Source organism: Lepisma saccharinum, chromosome 14 (genome assembly GCF_977018435.1).
Source record: "Lepisma saccharinum chromosome 14, izLepSacc3.1, whole genome shotgun sequence".
In the NCBI taxonomy this organism is placed as follows: domain Eukaryota; kingdom Metazoa; phylum Arthropoda; class Insecta; order Zygentoma; family Lepismatidae; genus Lepisma; species Lepisma saccharinum.
Genome location: NC_139242.1, coordinates 23,001,476 through 23,026,165, shown reverse-complemented (window position 1 = coordinate 23,026,165; position 24,690 = coordinate 23,001,476). Strand labels below are relative to the sequence as shown.

General features: G+C 38.1%; 1 protein-coding gene across 1 annotated transcript in view; it reads right to left on the bottom strand.

Moving 5' to 3' along the window:
* Positions 1 to 24,690, bottom strand: part of LOC145998726 (paired box protein Pax-7-like) — a 135,375-nt gene that overhangs the window by 86,105 nt on the left and 24,580 nt on the right. The window contains exon 2 of the mRNA XM_083135241.1: positions 8,209 to 8,512. Coding sequence (XP_082991367.1) covers positions 8,209 to 8,512 — 304 coding nt within the window. The remainder of the gene's footprint in view (positions 1 to 8,208; positions 8,513 to 24,690) is intronic.

The window sequence follows — 24,690 nt, the reverse complement described above, 5'->3', positions numbered from 1 at the left end:
ATATAATTTTGAAATTGAAAATTTTAAAAGTTTTCGTTTGATATTGGATTTTGTATAATATAATAAATAAGTCTTTCCTGCTTCAAATGAATTGCATGGTCATTGTTAAAATTAATTGTTTTGATTTTCTTGATTTGTAGATAATATTTAGCATAGTGCGGAGGTACAAGTGGCGATAAGTGAGGAGAGGGGAACTGCCCCCCTCGCCCCCTCTAATCGCACCACTGTACTTAGTTGATGCGAATCTGAACATGGGCGTCGGGAGGGGGTTCGAACCGGTCCGTCGATCACTCCTAGAAATTGGCATAGTTTATTTAAAGTTCGAAAAAAAGTTTTGTCAGATCTGGAGCTCGTTACTTTTATTGTTAATTGAAGAAATAACGAATAGTTAATATTCGAACAGAATAACCAAAGTAAAAACAGCGTTAGATCGAAAATACAGTAGTGTAAAATACAGTAACCAGGTTACGTTTTCATATTTTACCATTTAAACTAAAATAATAAATGGTCCTGCAGTTTTCAAAATTCCAAAACAGTGAGTTGTATCAGTTCTATGAGGTGAGACGAAACAACATAACTTTATTACCAACATTTTCCCAAATATTTATATTTTTCTTGTACAAGTTATGCAGAAGTTAACAACAAAATAAAATAGCTATGCATTTCAGTACCCTAACTGTATGAAGTGGATATTCACTAATTCGGTGGATCGATTAGAAGTCCCTCCCCAACGATATAATAACAATAAATTTGGAAAAAAGTGGGTTTATTTTCATTGGTTTATAATAGGTATTATATCATAATAATCAAGACAATGATAATAATAATTATTATTGTTGTTATTTCTACTCTGCAAGTTTTATCAATGGCCTGACCGCCTCTATAAAAAATTCTGGCGACGCCTATGCATCTGATCTTTTGTCTCAAAAGTGTACAAAGTTTGCCTGTATATTAACACATGAAGGCTCCAAATATGTTTACCCTGCTGATTTAAAAGATGATACTTGTTAGGTTGTTACATTTAAGATACGTATAATAAAATTGTAATTTAGTGTCGTATTTTTTAAGGTTTTGATGTGGTAGAGACATCCGTTTGTTCTATAGTGTAATATTATTTATTTTATTTATATTTTGTGATTACAATGTATATACAAAAGGCACGTTGAGTTACACCATCTATGCTGAGTGCACGGTGTTTACATTTGAAACAACTAAAATATTCTTCCATACGTGTACTGTTTACGTTATAAAGTATGTATGTACTTAAGCAGCGCCATTGATTTGTACCTAAAACCATGTAATAGGAAACGTTATACGTCTCGGTTGGATTGTAATCGGCTTTTAAAAACTTGAAGTGATACACTGTTTTCTCACTCGGATGCCATTACACCTGCACCCGTGATCTAGATGTCGCGTCTGATTGGTTATGCTACGAAATACTATCGATCCTGTCCTTGAGAAATGCCATTAAATATAAGATTTTTCACTTTACACGGTAGCATTTTTTTGGTTATGGCATATAAGTGTTAAGAAAAGTGCTAAGCAAAATTCTTTCATTCTTAGCCTTAGGAATAGATTTTAACCAATTACTAATTAAGATAATTCGTAACATAATTAGCAATTTAATCCGAATTCATTACACAAAATGTTATCTTTGTAGTATTCATAGTATCCTAAATACCCAAATCGATATGTCTAATATTTTATTAAAGTTATTGTCTTACTGTTATTTTTATCCACAAAATATATTTCTACTTCTATTAGCTACGGATAAGTGCTCCTATAATGCCGATTATTGCCAATGTTTGAACCCATTGACGGACAGACGGGTAGACCGATCGAGATAATAAATATACCACTATTCCAGTATCAGGTACTCTTTCAGGTCACGAAATTTTGTACCTGTAGCATTTTCCGAGCAGATATCGAACAGATATCGAATGGTTCGATTGTTGACATGAACAGAGAAATGGACGGACAAATCAGGAAAATTTTCTGGAATTACGTCGGCATGCATCTTTCAGCACACGAAATTCAGTGTTCTTTGCTCTCCGAGATATCGAATGTTAAACATAATCGATAGGTGACTTTTCTCGATTGTTTTACTGCCACAGAGAGATAATCGGATCGATATTCTTTATATCTTTATATATATATATATATATATATTATATTAAGTTAGAATTAGGTAGATGTTTCTGTCTAGGGTGACCAGACATACTCTTTTTAAGAGTATTATACTCTTTTAGAGGTTCATATACTCTATACTCTTTTCAATTTGCAAAAATCCCCAAATATACTATTTTCCTTGCTATTTAATTTCATTCATTATTTTACGCGTAAAAATGTGTTAAAATCCACAGAAAGAAGAGAAACAATGATGGGTAAATGGAGGTCAGTACAGGCTGAGTCAAATTTAAAAGTGATTGTGCCTCATAAAATTCTTGTTTACTCTGCTTGGTACAAATGTTGATTGTGAAAGACTCTTTAGTGTTATGAAAACTTATTGGCGAGAGGAAAAAGTACACTCCTGGTGTCAACACTTGAACAAGTAATGAAAGTGAAATTCAATGTGGACATGACATGTAAAGAGGTTTGGACTGGCAATAAAGGACGACTTGAACATACTCAAGACAGCAAAATCATCCCAGAAGTATGAATGATGGTGCCAATTGGTGAGGAAGTATTTGTAATTAGCTAATTACATTAGACCCATAAGTAATTTGAATCTGTAGAGTGTAGGCCTATTTTATAGGGCTATAATAGAAGCAATAACAAATAGCCACCCTTATTTTCGTTTTCTTTTTATGCTTTGTGCATGCGCACCTTCAACCTATAGACTATACTCTTTTTGGTCAACAAATATCTGGTCACCCTTTTTCTGTCCATCGAACTTTATGCTTGTATATTTAGTTGTTACGGAGGAATCGATAGGTACCGTGCGTCCGGAAGGGGGGCCAAGGGGGGAAATGTCGGAAATGTTTTTTTTTTTTTTTACACTGGACACTTATTGTTCTTTAGCCCATAAATAACAGTCATTCTTCAAATCTGTAAAATTCAATGCGTATTCACAAGCACGACAATGCCATTCCAATTGTTGAACATTAAACGATAAACAAACTCCTAACACCGCAGTGTTGCCATACCAAACACAAACGCTACGAATTTATGCATCAACCCAATACATAATGACTAGACCTCTGATTATTAGGTTCTAAAAAATGTACTTTTAGGTTACTAAAAATCGTAAAATAGGTTCTAAAAATATTAAATTAGACTAAAAATCCTGAAGTAGGTTCCAAAAAATTTAAAATCGTTCAAAGATCCTGAAAAATACTAATTAGGTAAAGATAAAGGTAAAGTGCTCCCCTGTGCATAGCACCATGCCATGAAGGCGTATAGGGGGTGTGGGGGTAACGCCCTACACTTTCTTGATCCGGTCGTGAGGGGGGTGATGTGATCAGCATCACGCCCCTGACCGCCTTTACCCCCCAGGGTTTCTCCCAGGTACCCAAGTTATTCATAGGTACAATTGTTAAAAACAGAATTTCAAAGGAATCGTGAGAAATTTTAATAGATATAAGTATCAATCAAAAAAATAATTTTCTAACCAAATTTTCAGTTCTATACATCATTTTCAAAAGGATCCACTAATTATTGTAATACTACTAATACTTGTACTGTTAGCAAACGTTACTTACCGATATAATAAATTAATTATGTATAATTTCCTGCACAATACATAATATTTTTCATATTATCCTGAGAAAACTTCGCTATATCATCTTAAATGATGAAAATGATATTTAAACAGATGCTTAGTCAATGGTGCAAATTTGAATGCTTGAAAGCACCAAAAGTAAGCGGATCTAAAGTTTGCACTTTGGACTGTGCAGGCAACAGTGGCGCCAGAAATTTTGTTTTGTTTAGAGCTTCAAAGAACGTTATGGACTTAGAGGGAGGGAAATCAGGAGAGAGTATGTTTCAAACAAGTTTGACATTGAATTTTTCCATTACCAAACAGAACAAATACCTCTGTGTGATGTAAAAATAATGTAAAACCTTAAAAAATATATAAAAACTTTAAAAAATGTTTGATTTAGGCACAAAAACGTAAAATAGGTTCTAACAAGCAAAATAGGTTATTTTAGGTACTATAAAACTTCATCAGTTGTTGCGTTTTTTAATGAAACGCTGATTTAACTTTTTATTTCTCATTTACCTGCAAAGGAAAAAAATAGGTTAAAAACCTATAATCCGATGTCTAATAATGGCATCCAAATAACAATAATCTCTTAGCTTAAATCGCTACGTGATTTTGCAGCAGCAGTACTTCAATTAATTCTTGTCTACACAAGTCCAACTCTTTTAAAGCTCATATACGGGAATCGGAAATAAGGTTTTGGTGCTACTCAAGGGAAAGATCCCGGGTTCGTAGGTAGGCACACGTCCCTTCAACCGCCCATGCGTGCATCATAAATATATTTTTAAAAACGTAATCATTAAATTTAAATTAATTAGGGTAACTATGCCGTGACCGATAATACTTTATAAACGGTGATGGTAATTTTTATGGAAGTTGGACGGCAACGAACGAACTTGAACGTTATTCTTCTGTCAACATTTTACAGTATAGAGCTTAAAAGTACAAGAAGTTTGTATCATTTAGGTTCATACTTCTTGCACTACGCTCATTGTTGTCCATTAATTCGATTTGCAATGTGGATTTTCTTTTTTACGTTTTCACTTTAGTGTCAACCTCACATATTCATTCTCTTATGTCCAAGATGTGGCAATAAATTTCCGGATTGATTTTCTTATTCATTTCAGGTCACGTCGATAACAAAGAGCTGGGTGGGATACTGACCTGTGTACTATCCTCTGCCTGCGCACAAACTTTTACGCACATGCGTGGATTAGTCTGGCTGTAGCCTTTGTTAGAAGTGGACCGTGCATCTGAGCTCCGTCGGAATCAAGTTAAGTTCAAAACTTTGGGAATCCGCCACGGAAACTTACAATTAGTTGAAAGAAATTTGTGGGGATCGGTGTTTATTTCGCATACGAGTTTTCGAAGTTTAAAGAGGGCAGAGAAGGCGTCGGGGACGACCCGCGATCAGGCCGCCCTTGCTCTTCGAAAACTGAAGTCCGTATCGAGAAGGTCGCTAAAATTGGTCGTTGATTAGGTGCCTGAAGGTCAGACTGTCAATCAGTTGTGTCATAAGAATGTTTTGGGGATACTTCGTGGACGGGTGAGAAGGAGACCAGACATGTGGAAGAATGGCTTGTGCCAACTCACAACGCGCGATCTGTGAAGAAGTTTTCGGTAAAACACAACATTCCAGTGTTGGAATATCCACCGTACTTACCAGACCTAGCCCCGTGCGACTTTTTCTCTTCACAAAAGTCAAGTCTGCACTAAAAGGTACCCGGTTCGAGTCTGTGGACGCGGTGAAAGCCAAAGCGACGCGACTCTTGAACTGCATATCAAAAAATGACCTGCAACACTGCTTCTCAGTGAGAGATCTTCATGGATCGGGGAGGAGACTACATTGAAAGGTACAATATTTCGATTGTCGGATTTCTTTTCAATAAAAGAGTTACCAAGCATGAGTCCGGAAATTTTATTGCCACACCTCGTATGTTGTTTAAGAAATACTATCTTTGTAGCGTTATTTAAAAAAAAATCCCGCAGCTCCTCTGTGGCGAATTTGTGAAGCAGTGAAAGGAATGAAATCGAAGACTGCAAGATTCTAATGTTGTTAAGGCTACAGCTGTTTTGTTCTTCTTTCCTTAGCTATATAACGCGCATGCCGTTCCTTCCAAATAGGATACGGAACTCTTAAAGAGATCCACTTTTTGTAATTGACCGGCGAAGCGGAATTGAAGAACCTACGAAATCTTTTAAAAAATGACGTCATCCAAAGAATCCAGGGACTAAATGCGGTTGGTATGCTGTGACCAACAGCACTTCCGTTCCGTTCCTGAATCTGATATTGATGTATGATGGAAATCGCGCAGTAGCAAAAAGCTTCGAATATTGCACAATATTTATATATCTTTCTGGGAATTGACGGAAATCCTAGTATTAGCGCAATGTTAGCAGTTACCGTAACGTTTACAATAGGCCTATTCTATGGTTAATGCGTGTTAATTTACAAAAACGGTACGAGACAGTTTTTTATTTAAATTTGAATATTTTTATCGTGCATAAAGATAAATGATTATAAATTACAGTTACGTGCACAATAAATATATTTTTAAAAACTAAATTACTAAGATTACATTGATTAGGAATGATAGTTAATATGGTAGTACGGGTAATACGGCTTACGGAAGTTGGGTGGCAAGGAAATCAAGGTATACATATTATTCTCGTTATTAATTAATAACGTCAATTATAAAAATAATATTTCGTCTTGGTGTTCCATATTTCAAGCAGACACTATGCTTTTGACACTATCATGTATTTATTGTATTAACGATTGTTTGCTGTAATTATTGCACTACTAAAGATAGGTTTTCACTGCACAGTCAGAATGCGTGCGTGTGTGTAACTTTTGTGTAATTTTTCTGTATACGAGGGTTACAGCAAAAGTCATGTCAACTATTTTTTCATCAGGCAAGAAATTTTAAAATATACAATGGAGACCCCGTCACATGCAATGTATTGTGACGCCACTAGACGGCAGTGGCTGCCAAGACATTGAACTGAGGGAAGTGGGAAGTCAGTGTGCGGTTAACAGTCGTGCAGGATGAATGTGACCCGGCGTGAACAACGTTCTTATGTGAACATAGCAGTTCTCCGTGGAAGGAATGCGAGAGAATGTCACACTGAGCTTGTGGAAGCTTTAGGAAATGATGCTCTACACACCGAACTGTTGCGAGGTGGGCAGCAGCATTCGGGCGTGGAAGAGAAGCAACTGCCGACATGCAACGTTCAGGATGACTTGTGACTGCGTGTATTTTATCATTTTCTCTTTCCTGATACAGATCTATATGTTGTTCAAAATTCATACATTAAACCTTAGCATATATAGTGACCTTCCAATTGTATATTTTACAATTTCTTGCCTGACCTGCATTATCGTGAAGAAAAATAGTTGCTATGACTTTTGATGTAACCCTTGTAGCTCTAATCCCTTTATGTAATGCCATAAGTGTCGTCTCCTAAATTACATGTATAGTTAAGGTTTCGCTGGACCTTTGGCTAATGCCAGGAAAGCCGTTTTCGAAATTTCCTCTTCTTTGGAAAAAACAGCTGTGATATTCCAAGATCTCAAAAATTACCCTTTCTTAGAATATCTTCTAGAGCATTTCTGACAAAGATTCAGCCGAACCTCATAGATATAATTACGAATAGTTAGGTTAATAATGCTTGTAATCTGCTATGTGCAAACAAATTAGTGTTTCGAGCGACGTGACGGTGTTTCGCGATGTTTTCTTTGCTGTTCTACTTGCAAGTATGGAAAATTATATACCCTTATGAATCTCACGAAATAACCCACAAATCTCGTCACTGAAAATTGTTATTTATCCTAGAATTCAAGACGCTCTTCAAAAATTTGTCTTTATATTCATATACCGTTGTGTTCATTGAAATATTACAAATAAAACAATATGAAATTTGCTCGAAGACTTCTATTCGTTCAGAAGTTATTTTAGAATGTCTGAGAACGTGCGAATTTTATTGGGGGGGGAGCAGGAGGGAGGCACTTTTTTTTTGTTTTTTTGTGATAATCTCTAATGAGATCTAAATATCCGCAAAATTTAAGTTTTTCCTATAAGCGTGACGACGCATATACCTCACATATTCAATTGGGAGTGATATGTTAAGAAAAATCTATTCTTGAAATTTTAGTTTTAAAGAATTAAGTTAACGTGTGGAGCCCACTTTTTCCTACCAGTAACATCCTAAAACTGAATCCGTTAACTATTCATATAGTTATTTGCACCAACCTCCTACTTGTCTAGTCGTGCAACCGTACCATTTTTCTTGGTCTATCAGTGTAATAATTTTAATATTTCCACCTTTTGTAGTTTACGAATTTCCATCAATACAATGCTACATTGATCCTCCCACGTTCTCTAATGCACATAGAAATGACATCTCGACATTATATTTAATATAGTTTTACGCTTTAATATTTTTTTTATATTAAGAGAAAACAAAGATTAAATTTTGGGGAAAAAAACAAAACAAGAACTGACCTATCTCGTATCTCCCAGCTGAATATCCCGGGATTTTCCTTCTTGTAATCCTCTATTTTCTTCTCCACTTCCGGCGTCGCCACCCGGGGCTTGCTCCCGCCGATGACCCCCGGCCTGATGCTGCCTGTTTCCTGGTACCGATTCAGGATCTTCGACACGCAGCCGTGGGACACTCGGAGTTGCCGCGAGATCATGCACGGCCTCACACCTTTCGAGGCCATCTCCACGATTTTCAAGCGGACGTGGTTGGGCAGCGGGCGGCCGTTTATGAACACCCCGCCTAGCTGGTTCACTCGCCCCTGACCTGAAAAGACAAAAAGAATTCGAAGCAATTAATTGTAGCGGTGTTAGTTTTCTAAAAGTTATTTGCAGATATAATAATAAGTTAGTATTACAGGCACATTATTTTCTTCGTCTGAGCGTTGTAATCTAATCTAGACATCCCGGGTTTCGGCACCCGATAGAGGTACATAGTATTCGGATACCACTATAAACTTTTGGTCCAGTCCCGATTAAGCTATTTGTGCATAAAGCGAACTTAAACAAACATTATTCTCTATTCGCTGTAAGAATGAAGTCGATGTAAACAATTACATTATTTCTGAGAAATCCTATTTGTTATTGGAATGGCAGCTGCGCAGAAACCTTGCGCGTGGGAATATAGTGCATATAATAAAGCCATACCACTCAAAGGAGATGACATAAGCTATTCTCAGATGTCAGGTGGTTTTGTTTACATTAACTTCGTTCTTACAGTGGATGGAGAATGGTAATAATGGCAATGTGTGATGGTAATACTTGTTATAAATCCTTCGGATGTAACTTTCGTTTTTGTTCTTTTTCGCCAAAATTTCATGACGATGCATAAGTTATCAACTTCTTTTGACAAGGCGGTTATCAACCTTTCTTTGTTGGTGGCTCTAAAACCCCCATGGGTGAGCTAGGATAGAGATGAAGGCCGTCAAACCTGTCAGGGAGTATAATACTTTAGTGCTACAGTTACACATAGCGTGCTACAAAATATGCAGATGGTTTTGTTGTACAGTCACGAACACTTCTGGATTGTAATGTTCCCATTGAAAGTCAATGATAATCGTACAACCCAGAAGTGTCCGTGACTGTACTAGGGGATTCAAGCGACTGATAAAAATCTTCGAGACTTGTATTTACAAATTATATAAGGACTAAACAGTAAGTTGGGAGCCACAGAGGTCTAGTTACTGTCCATGGCCGTATTTAGAGGGGGGGGTTCTAGGGTTCAACCCCCCCCGAAACTTCTGACATGTTGGATTAATGGAAGTTCAGAAACCAAAATCTGTAACTCATTTTCATTTTTTTTTTCGAAGCATCACAAAATACAAGGAGACAATATTGAAACGATCAAGCTAGAATTTTCATACATTTGGAATTCTGAAAGTTGAGTGAAACAGGATTTATTCTCGGAATCGCAGCCCATCTGCGACCCTTCCATTTTCACTTCTGCTGTCCTCTTTCCAGTGTTCTTCCTGCGTCACAAGGAATATAGACTGAAATTTTTCTTATGATTGTCCAAAAATTCCCTTTCCAATATTTAAATTCCCTGTCCGCTAAAGTCGAAAATCCCCCTTGATAGGAGTTCAAACCTAGGATCTCCAGTTTCATAGCGCATTGCGTTCGCGATTGAGGTTACAATTAATGCACCAGGCTAAGTTTTTAAAGAGCATAACGGTTCCACACTTTTCAAAATTCCAAAAATTAAGTTTTAAGGTCAAACAACAAAAACGTTATGACTAAAATTTCCATCTAACTTTTAAAGCTTTTTCTTGAAGGTATCTAAAATTTAATAACAATGTATAATAATTGTGCATTTCAGTACACACTGTATGAAACGGGAAAAAAAGGAAAAAAATCACTCATCTGCTGGATTGAGTAAGCCCCTCAAGGAATTATAATAATAATTATTATTATTATGGAATAAAATTGTTTCATTATGAAAATTTAATGCTTATTGTATAATTGTTGTTATTACTACTATTATTCAAATTTCTGGTGACATGCATGGGAACAGTTATGAATGAACCCCCCCCCCAAAAAAAAAATATTTTCCTGCCTACGGCCATGTCGCTTTCGACCTTTGTGGCGGAGTGGTTATCACTGCGCGTTAAGACGCCAGGGATCCCGGGTTCGAATCCCGTGTAAGACATGGATGTTTGTGCTGTCTGTCCTGAAGTCCTGAATGAAAAAGTAAAGAAATTGAGTTGAGGTGGAGAAAAACGCCGCTTAGGAGTTTTGTTTCTTATTTTCTTAAAAATATAAGGTATGGCGTCGAATTACGAGGAGGGAGACCCGTGTTCGATTCCCTGGGTGAGTGATCTAAGGTCGTAATTTTCCCCGCTTTGTCCCCGCATAAAGAGGCTGTGGGGCTCACCCAGCCTCTAATAAATGGAGCGTAAGGGCGGCCCGGGGGGGGGGGGGGGTTGATCAAATCACCTCCAAAATTTCTGTGATTGAATAAGTGTGGGGCCTATCCCCCTATATATGCCTCATGGCATGGTGCAAAGTACATAGGGGAAGAAACAGCATGTTCATTTTGAGGTATATGAGGCCTTAATTTTGGATACCCATTTCTCCAGACACCTTTTGCTCCTTCGCTCGTACTCATTTGAGTCTCCTACCCTCTGCGTGCTACGCTCGAGCATATACTCTTACATTCGAATATCATTTTAATGTGACGATAATAATTATAGAATTATAGGCATATACATGCGACATATCAGCCTAGGTAGTTGCAGACCACAATCATCTATTTCATTTTCAAGTATCACTCAATGTGTATAGCTAAGATAGACTAACCCCCCCCCCCCCCACAAAGCAGCCAGTAGGGATTTCACTGTGACACCGGTTAGTATGGCGGAGGAATTATAAGTTTAAATTTCACTGCGTCCTTCTTTCGCCGCAACCGAATTGCGCACACTTTAGATCCAGGATTGCGCACAAATCTCACTGACCTGTTTTGCGCACAGATTTTGATCCAACGTTGCCACTTTGATAGCTTTAAAGTCTTTGCGCAAAACTGTTTTTCTCTTTAGACAAGAAGAGAGAGAGAAATTAGAAATAATATAGTAAATCATACCAATTTACTCAAACTCAAAAGTTAGGTTAGGTTAATGACTGCAAAAAACACGTGTAAGTCCACACACGCGCACACAAAAACACAACAGAAGTGAGAACGGCTTGAGATCATTTTACATCTGACAACATCGCCTCATTTTTTTTGTGCGCAATCCTGTACATTGTGGCAGCTTGTCAACGGCTTATCAGATACCACTGATAAACTGGAAAAGTGTGCGCGATCCGGTTGTAGCCCTTTCTTTCACGTCACGATCCATATTTGAAGGCCAACTATAGTGGAACCACACCACAAGCAAAAAAGCCTGAGCAGACACCCGACTCTTGTGCACCGTACTCCTGCGTGGAGGGGAGAGGCAGAGCGGAGCATGCTTGCTTATGGCCAGAGTTGAACGGAAGAAGGGGGGTGCGCGGAAACTTTTCGCCCAAGGTTATTTTGTTTGTGGTCGCTCCATACGGACAATTTACGGTTATACGTGTACTATTGGGCTTCGAGTGTATACCGCTCGTTTTGCCTCTTCGAGTGTTATTCGCTCGAGAGAAGAAGCTCTCAATTCCGTACGCTTCTGTCCGTGCAAACTATTTGGCGGCAGAGCGAAATCCTCTTCTTCAGCATTCTGCCTTCACTAATATCATCATTTTACCGGATTCAGATTCACGAAGTATGACGTGGTCAGCAACTTTTTCATACACGTTCTTTTTTATCCACAACTGCAAAGCTCTTTTCATAGCACTAAGCCTAATGCATTTAGCTTTCTTACAACCTTCATTCTTTCGTATAGTCATTCCTAACAGCTCCTAAATTTCCGAAAGGACAATCCTTTTTTCTTCTCTTTTCGTGTGTCACAAAAGCAGTCGTAAAAAGATCTTAGTAATAATTAGCGTATCCCCCACCCCTTGCAATTGAGTGTATGGGATTGGGGCGACCATATACTTCAACACCTGCAAGAACAAGGCGTGCATGGCAGTCACAATGGGGGAGGTGAAGGGACAAGGGGGAGGGCGGGGAGGAAAACGTAAACACTGATGAAGCAGTGGAGGCAAGATCGGTTCCCACAGTCCGAAGTGGCAGTTTTGAGTCTCATTTGAGCGTAAATACCTTCTCTAGAAGTACCGCGAATCGTAGGGGGTGAGTCAGTGTTCTGACCATTTCTTCGACGCTGACCAGCGATGCCAACCCTAGCATAATGAGCTAAACCCAGCACAATTGGCACCTAGCACTCTGTTTTTGCATAATGGGAAAATCTAGCATAATTGGCAAACTTGCTTGTCTGGGAGGGAGAAATTCACTTCAAAGGACGATATTTTTAGAAATTAAAGATTAAATTATATCACCTTATTTCCGGTCCACGGATATGCTTTCCCAATCCCAACCACACCATCTTCTCCTCATCCTCCTCTGTTTACCTCGCGAGGAACATTTCATGGCAACGAATCGGTAGAAAGTTGTGGGGAACAAATAAAACCAATGTTCCGCATTGTAGTCGATCATGCTGAACTCATCTCGTAAGTAGATGCACGACTTACAATTACAATGATCCGAAAAATAATTATAATAAGTTACTACTCATAATTATCAATAATAGTAATAATTCACCATTATTATTATATAGGTCCTAACACAATTTATCAGGATTTAGCATAATGTCACATTACACCAGCGCTTTTTCTTATCGAGAGGTTGGCAACGATAACGCGGACTTCGATGAAGGCGGTAGCGACTCGAGGAACCGCAAACTGGCAACGTCCTGCTGAGGGGGCGCAGGAGAGAGTCTTGGGAAACGTTTGCAAGGGAAGAAATGGGAACCATAAACTTTTACAGGATCCCCAACAGAGACAAAGGCTGCCCCAAAAACCTTCTTCTGGTCAGCGCAACTTTCAGACCTTTCCAGTAGTGATCTTTTCAGAGTGGACACTGGTTGATAGGTATATTGCTGCATTGTTGGAAGCTCCTCGGAGTGATTGTTGTTTTCGGGAAAATGCGCCCAGCGCCAAATAACAAGACGTCTGACTGGTTTATGGCTTGTAGCTTCCGTCATCACCCTATTTGATTCATCCCTAGGCAAGTTTTCTTTTTGGTTCTTTGTCCGGGGACAGGCGTGGAGTTGCCCTTTCGCATTTTCACAAATAAACAGTAGCAAGTGTCCGTTAGGTGTCATTGTGTGTAATCTGAGAGGTGTACAAGGGAAATGTCCACTTTTTCGGCGTCTCAAGAATCAAAAGTTATTTTCCCATACCATGGACTCGGGGAACTCTATTTGGGTGCATTAGCCTGTCGCTTATTCGCCCGGCAATTTGTTTGGCCTTATCAAGATAACTCAAGATATTGTCTATTTATATTTTGTTATTCGTTGTTTGCTGACTGCTCTCTTCCTGATGCGGCGAGTCCGTTGAGGAGAGGCACCGAGTGGAACTGTTCGTCTCCAAGCAATAGGCCTGCTTTAGACGAAAGCATAGATGCTTCCAAAAATCTTATAGCGTTTATTACAGCAGAGAAAACTTTACATGGAAGCATGTCCTGTAACATTCCGGTTAGCATTTGCGATTGTGATGCGAAGCGTGCAGAAAACGTTTTATATACACACAGAAAACTAAATGCATCATATCGATTGATTCACCAGAATTGATTGAGGATTTCTTTCAGTCGAGATGCACTTAAATGCATCAGTTGATGCACCAGAATGCATCTTCTTTGATGAATGCACATTTATTACATAAACTCTGTAGCTCAGACCAAACGTTTAAGTGCATCATCCAAAAAGATGCAGGAAGGTGCATCAAGGAACATCAACTGATGCATTGAAGTGCATCTCGACTGATAGAAATCCTTACTTGAATCAAATGATGCACTTTGGTGTTTCGTTCATGTCATACAAAAATGCACCCAAATGCATCAAATGTGAATCTGATTCTTTGAAGAAGCCATAAAACAAACTTTAGTGTATCAATCGATGCATTCTGCTGCATCAATCGATATGATGCATTTAATTCTCTGAGTGTACAGCTCGAAAGGCATACGAGATGAGCCGGTGTTTACAATTGAAACAACTAATTTATTCTTCCATACGTGTGCTGTAGTGTAGACGCCAAACAGTATAAGCAGCACCATTGATTTGTACTAGTGTTGCCCACGAGACGAGACTTTGGCCTGTCTCGTCTCGTGGAGTCTCGTGGAAATGTTGTCTCGTCTCGAAAATATTCGTTTGTCTTATGGCACATGGTCAATCTCGTCTCGTCTCGAATTTTTAAAAGCCTGTCCCGTCTCGTCCCGTGGGCAACACTAATTTGTACCTAAAACCTTTTTACAGGAAAAGTTATTCCTATCGGTTGAATTGTTATCGGCTTTCAAAAATGTGAAGTGATACGTTGTTTACATCTCACGCGGCTCCATTGCATCTCCAGGTGGGTCCGGACCTACCCCCTCCCCCCCAACCCCCTCCCGAAATACTTACTTACTAAGTACAAAGATTAAATAATGAAAATGATGAAATAATAAAATAACTAAAATTAAATAATGAAATATACTTTTTGTTTAATCGAGGGTTATTTGTATCCGCTAAACTTATTGGAAGACAAGGATTATATTGGGGTCATACGGCTTTGAATGACAGTAGCAGAAAAGATTTATACAAGATTTATTACTACTCATAACGTAACATTCATAAAATCTCACCAGGAACTCTACTTCCGTCAAAGGGATCTAACATCCTTTTTCTATAGTCAATAAATATTGAATTCTTTATCTATTTGACATTAGTTTCCTTGTCAGGGCAGTTGTTTTTTTTAATATTTTAATTAATACTATTTTAATTATTTTAACAATTATTTTAGTTTGAACATTAATAATAATATTTTGAGACACTTTGTTCAGACCCCCCCAGAAACATATTTCTAGATACGTGCCTGGACGGATCCTACCCTTGAGAAACGCCATGAAATATGCCATGGCATCTGAAATGCTATAAAATTCTTTCACTTTACACGGTACAATTTTGGTCATGGCGTAAATGTTAAGAAAAATTCTAAGGAGAATGCTTTCGTACCATTCTTTGGGTAGGTTTATGGTCGCTTAACTTGTATTTTGTTAATTGGCATCGCTTTTCTACCACTTTTGGCTGTTGGATGAGTAGTGAAATTGCATGCCCAAGCTACGATACGAACCGGGAATTTCGATAGGTGATCACTTAACCCTCTTGACCACAAATCCTGCACATGCCTTTATCCATAGATTACAACCAGATTTTTTCGTAAACATTTGAAAAGTGACACAATATGTAGAATAACTATCAACCTTTCAGGGGTTGGTTAAATTGGTGTTTGAAGTCCACTTTATGCGCAGTAAGGCTAATTGGGACGGGACCTACAGTTTAAAGTGGCCTCCAGCGGGTATCAAAACCAGGACCCCTCGATTACAAGGCAACGACACTGTACTCCTGCGCCATCGGGAGTACAGTGAACCTTTCAGGGGAAAACCTACGATAAATCCTTTTGCAGAACATTTAAATGTTTGACACTAAGATAATATCGTCTTATTCTCAACATTAAAATTATTTTCATAATGATGCAGTTCTATAATAAGGAGTGGACTTTAAACGACACACAAGATTATCACACGTCCGATTTAATCGAGACAGCACTTTCTTTATTACCATTGGCCTGACTTTTGTTTGATATGAATCGGAGAGTGAAAATCTTGCGATAATTAACATTGTCAGTGTTATCGTGATTGTAAAAACTTATGACTGCCATCTATAGAGCATCAAAAAAGGTTTATCCCAGCAATTGGTTCAAGATCAGTGACATCAGTAAAGGTTTTTCCCTATCTTGTTTACACATATAATAATATTTACACAGCAAAAGATGCTAATGTTCATTAAGTGATTTCATAGTTGAGTGAGTTGTTTCCTCCGTGGGTAAATGTGACAGGGAGAGAAAGATTATATTTTTGGAAATTAACTATGAATGATGGACTACACCATCTGCGTCAGAATCCATTCTTCCCGCCTACTTTTTACATAATGGCGTTCTTAATTGGTTGATATGCTAAGTCCCCCACTTTCTTCTTCCTGAATGTAAATTATGAGCACCATTGTGCATTCAATTCACGGTCGGTGGCACAAGGTCCCATCGTGGGCTCTACCAACTGTGATGGGCCAGCTCGCTCTCGCCGGTAGCTCGTCTGTCATCCCTGGGCGACGGTGTGACGAATGAAATGAATCCCTGGCCAAACAGCATGTGCCAAGTGGGCAGACTGCAATCCAGCTAAGGGAAGGGGGAGGGGAGGGAATATGAATTAGCGCAAGAACAACCTCACCGAAAGAAGTCTGCGTCAGTGATGTTGCCAACAGGGATTTTCCCCAGGAACGGGGAAATTTGGAGCCGAAAATTACAGGAAAGGGAAAAAAGGTAGAAATGTCCACAAAAAAAAAAGAAAAGAAAAGAAATTAGGCGTCATGCATGAATGCACTCACAATTGCTCATTTATGACTCACGGTTGCTTCTGTTTATTCTCTTCTAGTGGAGTATTTCGTTTCAATCTGAACTCCGATAACACTGGTCGACATTTTGAAAAAAGAAATAGAAAAGAATCTGTTGTTTCCAAATCAATAGTTGATTCTGAAAGTATTTTGAGTAAAGATCCTGGAAATGACATCCATTCTTTCCCATCGCGTCAGGATTTTTCACAATTTCACAATCATACCCCACCATAACATTAACTTTTGGAGATTTTGTGAAGAAAATTTTTATGAGGCATTTTGTAAATAAAACTTACGTAACTAAAGTCCGTAGAATTTTTATGCCAATTTTATGAAAAAAAATTGTACGTGATGGATTTCTTTTTGGAACCAGCATTCAGAAGTTATTCAAGACAACAGCCATCTGCGAGGCAACCGAACTCAAGTCGACCATTGTAAGTAATTGAAATGAAAACTGCAAGAACTCTCAAGTTATACTTTTAATTAATTTTGTAAATTTAATGTCTAATAAAAAGGAAATAAATTAAATACATAGCACAAGATTTGTCCATCCCCAATTGTTTTGTGACATGCTGCTACAAGAGTGTTCACAAAAGTCTAAGTTGAAGCTGAATTTGCGTCCACGCCTGTTAAATTATTCGTACACCCTCCTCGGTCGAAATCTCAGGATAAACCCTTAATAAGTGTCCTTTTTGTATTTTTTGTTTGGGAAAGAGGGAATTTTAAGGTTGGATAGGGACATTTTTGATACACGAGAGGGAAATTTCCCTCTTGGCCAGGAACATCACCGGTCTGCGTCTGGAGTTAGCAGACGAGTGTCTGGCAGCCCTGCTTTGCCGGGACCTTCGAAGGGTCAGCACGGGTCAGGGTTTCCCCATCAAGGGTGCGTTCGGCGGGAAACAGCTGGTCGGTCAGTTGGTTGTTTTTCCTCCCACTCCCTTTCCACCACCTTTTTTTTAATGCCCCATTTGATGAACAAGTGGCTGCAGTTTTGAATTTCCCAAAAATCCCGTTTTCAGCATCAACATAATTGTCAAACACATCTATTATATATATTTATCCCATACAAACAATGGATGTCGATCGTGGAAAATTAAAACAAAACCCAGATAATAATTACCATTGGTAAATAAACTCAAGTCTGACCATGAGCTAATGGATTTGGACAAGGCCATGCCACTCGGGATGGTAAGTTCTTGCGTTGGGAATAGTAATTATCTTTAGAGGCGCGTTTTCGCAAGCGAGGCTAATTAAGTAATCATGATTTGAGAGTGTTCTCGCTAATTGAATTATGTACCAAGTCACTCCTTCGGTTTCCTCCTTAGGAAGAGGACTACAGTTTCTTCCACAAGCCGAACGAGACGGAGATCACTGTATTAAAGTTGACTGGAAAAATGACTGTCTAAAGACCAATTTCCATCGCCATCGAAGTATCATTTGAAAAAGTCCATGGCCCTTTAACATTTCCTACGTAAAACCTCAATATTTACATGTAGTATATATTTCCAAATTGATCTGTTTTTTAGTGCTTCTGTATATGACGTTTGCTAGAGTCCTGCATGAAACCACTTTCGCTCGAGCATATACAATTACATGTGATTTTAATGTGTCAATAATCGTAGACACACATGTGTTTCAGCCCACAATCATCTATTTTCATATATCACTGTCAATTGGCAAGATAGGCTAATGTAGTACATTTTAACATGGAGATGATGACTATAGTTTGAACATATCTGCGTCTTTGACTTCACGATCCACATGCGAGGGGTCACTACCACAGACAAATTTATGGTGATATGTGTACTACTGGGCTTCGAACGTACAATGCTCGTTTTGCCTGTTCGAGCGTTATTCACTCGAGCGTAGAAGCTGTCCGAACGCTATATAGCGCCATTTCGCATATGGAAGAAAGAAGAAGCTTATTTGTTGTTTCAAGTAACCCACAGGAAGATCATCGAGAAAGGATATCTGCTTATGCCGGTTATATAACAGCAAGAAATCTTATACATCTTTTGGAGATTGGAAATTATTGGAAAATCATTCTTTGATGTTTAGCTCATACTGTCATGTGAAATTAAGCCACGCATGACAAAATAATCATTCCTCTTTATTAAAGAGTTTGTTAATAGTAAAAGTCAGGCATCTAGCGAACAGATTTGGACTATTGAATTTGAGAAATAAAATTGAAGGATGCATGTGTACATTGATCTTATGGGTAAAACCTGCTTTGAATGTTAAAAAAAAAAAAATTGCGATTAACCAAAAGTGGCAGAAGAGCGAAATAAAATCAATCAAAAGTCTAGTTTTAGTGTATGTTCTCTTTTTATATTTTGTTTGTCAAAACTTCTCTGAGGCACCTACGATAATTCTTTTAATAAATGATCATATTTTTCCCTAAGTCTACGACCAAGAATAACGCACCTGTCACGCATAATTCAATAGGTTCTCAATTTTGTAATAATCTGGAACTCTTCGTTTCCCTAATTCATTTCTTCAGTATACATTTTCTTAACATCCGAAAGCATAGGCATAGCTTGGCCGGGGCAAGGGGGTGGGAGCACAATGTTGGTGGGGGTAAATGTTCATTTTCAGTTGCACAAAATGTTGAACATTGCACAGTGTATTCAACTACAGCTGAACGGTATTTTTCTGCAATGAAACATCTGAAAATATGACTAAGGTCAACCACGAGACAAGATGCTATTGAACATAGGAAGAAAGGAAAATTGTAGTGGATCGCAAAGAATTCTTCACGAATAAGATAAGACAATTATGAAATTTGCGTAACATCTTAGTTTTTTTCCGTGGAACTAATAGCAAGTGCTTCTCAGTGCTTGACCTTGCAGCATTACAATTTGCTCATTACCATGAACAAAGGATTACCCAATAATAACACGCTAAATTTAGTTACACCTTCTATATCCTAAAGAAGACATGTGTTCTTTAAGAAATTTGCAACCATCTATAATAGTGTATTTATTTCTTTCATAAAAGTAACACTCGACATAAACACAATTCCATTTGTTTTGTATAAGATGATATGGGGATCACCTGTTTCCCAAAGAGAATGGCTATGACGATTTTCGTAATGGATGAAAGCCCCATTTACCCCCCATGTGTATGGACGAAACTACGCCTATGCTAACTATCATGCAATTTGTTTAGCCAAAAGTGGCATAAATACGACCCAAAATAGTCAAAATAGCAAATACCCTCTCAAAGAAGAGTTAACCTGATTGGTCAGACTCTGCAACCAATAAAATATCAAATTACTACCCATCATGTACACCCCAGTTGCACAGTAAACGAAGCTCCAATTTGTTCGACATGATCATAGAAGTTTTGTGCAACATGTCAAAATTGTCTAATATATTTTTTTCAAGGGCACAGTTTGAAAATACACCAAGTACATTGAACTGTGAGACTTTTATTGTTATTACACCTTAGATAAAAGGAACCAGCCTCTTGCACCAAAGCAATAAAAAAAATCCCTTTAGGGTAGTCTCGATCTATTCTCCTACCCCACCTGTTGTTCGTCTTGTTAGAACGTTGACCTCTTCAGTCAATAGACAGGGTCATCGACTCTGCTTTGCTACCCATGTAGATTTCCAAGTACAAGGAAACCTTTCAAAATAGAGGTATTGAGGAGGTAGCAATTCTAATATAATGACATCGACCTTACCCTTGTGATAGGCTTCCGGCATCGGGCTGTAACCATAAACTTGATGGCCGAGCTATTTGCCAGGTAGTCCAAGCGTGTGATGCAGAGAGTTCCACTAACCTGTAATCTTTGGCAAGTTTACTAGGGTAGGGACAAGGGTTTCAAGTCTTCATTTTGGATCTATACTTTGATTCAGTTTATGAGATCTTGTTGATGCACGAAAAAAAAAAAGTGCGTGCCAACTGACGCAAATATGTGTTTGTATGTAATACACATACACGCACACCAGTGTGCGAATTAACGGGGGAGTTGCCGGGGATTTCCCCCACATACAAAAAATTATTATTTTTATCCCTGTCATGGATGTTTATATCCCCTTCAAAAGGAATTGAAAGCATAGAGTATACCATTTAACTATGTACAGTCAAGGACACTTCTGGGTTGTAACGATACCATTATCTTTGAATGTGATTGTTAAACCCAGCAGTGTCCATGACTGTACAAACACCACTGAAAAATCATTCTGAAAACATTTAATATCTAAGAACTTTGCATGCCACTTCTTGTCCGAAGTTTTTTTTAAAAAAAATAGCGCATTGTTTACTTACTAACCGGTTCATCGAGTGCAGAGATTTTACAAAACACTATAGATATTAAGCTAGGTTAGACGGACATTAAATTTGGGAAACAGAAATTTAGTCAGATTTTTTAAGTTCAATAGTTTTTGTGTGTACGAGTTTGGATTTAGAATGTAAATATACTGTTTCTATATAACCTGTAAAGCTGTTCTAAGGTGCGCCGCAAGGCAGTAGTTTAGTTTATCGACTAGTAACATATATAAGTTTGCATAAAACATATAAAAAAATAATAATAAATCTCCCCCCCCGAAATAAAATCACGAATGTTCCACTGAGTGAGCATCCCCCCCCAAAGCAAAAATCTTAATTCGCACAGTAACATACACACACATACGTCTCTACAGGGCCGGATTAAGACGAAATTGGGCCTGATGCTGTCACGTCAAAACCTAAAAATGAAATACTGTCCATTTTTTTCTGTACAACTAACTTTCAAGGTGAAAAATTTACTATGTCGCACTTACCGAACAATATTAAAGTGGCAACAATCGTCAAGATATTGCAAAAAACGCAGATAAGTTACTAAGTAAACTCTTTAACGTAAAATTGATAGCATTAACTTGAAATCTTCGGTGAACAATAAACACAACGACGTTATAGTTACGTCACAGCGCAAAGAATAATAGTAACTCTATAATAAGTAACGCTGTATCTAAGCGTCCGAAATTGGGGCCCCAAATTCCATTCCAAGATTTATTTTCAGGTTAATATAGGAAAAGAAAACTGTTCAGCTTTCGTAAAATTCTCGTCTGTTTTCATCTTTGCCTATTTCAGGAATGGGCCTAATGCTGCAGCATCAATAGCACCCGCCTTAATCCGTTCCTGCTCCTCTAACCTTAGGTCGACGCCAGCGAAGCAGTTTTCAAAAATTCCTCCCCTTTCAAGAAACTGCTATGATATTCCAAATGCTGAAAAATAACATCATCTTAGAATTGTAGAAACTTAGAAACTTCTAGAACATTCACGTGAGAAAAGTTTGTTTTCGCTATTGTCAAAATATTCGTAATAGGCTTACAGTCACGAAAATGAGAATATCGTCAGCGAGACGAATTGTTCAGAAAAGTTAGGAGTGAAAAAAATATATCCTCCTAACAAGCGGCATCTGGGAAACTCCTGTGTATAAAGTTCAATTTAGTGCTCGTCTTACCAAAGAAGCATTATGTTCCCCTTCTTCTAAATTTAGAGTTGAATTTATGTGAGTACTGGTTTTGAACAAATGTGTAAATGTTTATAAATATTAAAATGTGATCAGCACAAGTTCATTAAATTCTTGTCAAATACTAATTAGTTGCAACATAATTTAGAATCTTGGTGGGAATGAAAATGTATTAGTTAATCTTTCATATTTTAGACCAGAAGCGTCAACTTAAGATAAATTTTGAGGGCGGGAGATAGGCATAAAAATACTTTACGTACGTCAATATACATAAATTGTGTCATTCTACTTGAATTTTGGGGGGCAGAAAGTGCCTTGTCGACGATGTTTTAGACAATTTACATGTGAAGGGTCAGGGAAAAAGACAAGAAAAATGAACTTTTCACTGCAAAACGTTACTGAACCTGTAAATGAAAAGGTACAAAAGAGTATGCTTTGATGAATGGAAGTGACAAATGTATGAAACGAAATAAAGCAAATTGTAAAGTCCAGCATATCATCAACATGGCAGGAAATGACACCCCTACTTCGCTTACGACAGGAAATTAACTTACCTGGTCCCCCCATCCTTCATATTTATCCATGCATTTTGTACATTAATAACTAATACATTAAAATACTGACTAAAAATACATTGTTAAAAATTATGGTTAAATTACAATTTAACAGTCTATCGGTTAATTTACAAAAACGGGACGCGACCGTTTTTTATTTAAATTTGAATATTTAATATTGTATCATGGTAGGTAATGATTATAAATTGGGTCGGTGAGCGCCACATTTTTTAAAGGATTGAATATTAACATTGCATTCATTAACTGTATATAATGACCGTTAATACTTAAAAAAAACGGTCATGATAATTTTTTTACGGTCTTATACCGTCATTTCAGCAGTCAACTTTTTACAGTGAAAGGAACCAACACGAAGAATAAAGGAAAGCGCGAACAACATACAGTATAAAAGAAAGAGATTTAGCGTGTGAAGCGGATAACTAAACAAAGGAAACACTGATAAGTGTTTTTTTATTTTATCACCAATGAGAGAGTGAGAGAGCGAAATCTGAAATACAATGGATATTTTTCATACGAAATGTGCAGTTCCCATACAAGCCAATGTAAATATCTGAAAGAGTTTTTTTTTACACATAAAACAGCATGCATATAGAACTGCTCGTTTCTTTTATTATCAGCCACGAACTGACACAAGATATGTATTTATATAAGCCTGCCTGAGCGTCGTGGTCCGCGCCATAAAGTTTTGCGCACCGTAAACAAGTCGTTCCCAATATTCAGAATGCATCGTCAATATTTTGATACGTGTTTTCATAGCGGAGGTTCTCCTTCCATGGTGAAAGATATTTCGTGCTAGAAAAAAGTACCGCGGAAGGTTTTGTGTTCAGTATTGGTCAACCTGAGAATGGGAATGCATCGGTGAAGGCGTCAGAAAAGAAATGAGTGAACAGGCAGGGGTGCGGCGAACAGTATCGCTAATTAGCACACAAAAAATGTATAGGTAATTGGGCTAAAAGAGCTGCTTCTTTTATTTCATTTATTTATTTATTTATTTATTTGCCGCTCTGTGGCCGAGCGCGTTATCGGGTCGACTTTCGATCTCGCCACCCACGTTCCCGGGTTCGAATCCCGGCATGCTGTCACAGGCGTAACTTGGCGGGGCTGGAAAAACTTAACACTAGGCAAAATCCAACATACGAGTATATACGAGGGCCTCCCCCTTGGCGCAGTGGTAGCGTCATTGCCTTGTAATCGAGGGGTCCCGGGTTCGACACCCGGTGGAGGCACAAGTGGTTCGGATCCCACTTTAAACTGTAGGTCCAGTCCCGATTAGCCTTACTGTGCATAAAGTGGACTTAAAACAGCAACTCAAACCAATCCACGAGTATATACGTGTAAAGCCGCAATCCCACCCCCACTCGCTGACATAAACGTTGCCCCCGGAGGCAAAAAGTGCTCCATTATGATCCCCCACGAAATTGTCCCAAACAAATTTAAAAATCACTCACTCACTCACCCCTTTTCTAAGGATGAAAATCTGACATTATTTTCATGTTGTACTTTGTTCTCTACACCAACAACAATGCAGATGATTCAATTCCGACTTAGAAAACGTGCATCAAAGCAAACAAGAGTGACATCTGCATAAGAAATTCAATCCAGAGATTACATAAACAGTGATATACAACAATAGAGAATAGCTACATCATAGTTGTTTCAAAGAAATGTTTAGAGATGTAACAATACTTTCGTGTTTGCATCATTTGTTGTTGGCAATGGAATCATGGAAACGGACGTTGCGGGGGAACTTAAAGAAAGGATATTTTAACCTCGAAAAGTACGGTGAGTTATACTTGAATTTTCATATTTTTTTTTAAAAAAAAATGAGAGTCAGAATTTATTACAGAGGAAAGGTAGGAATTCG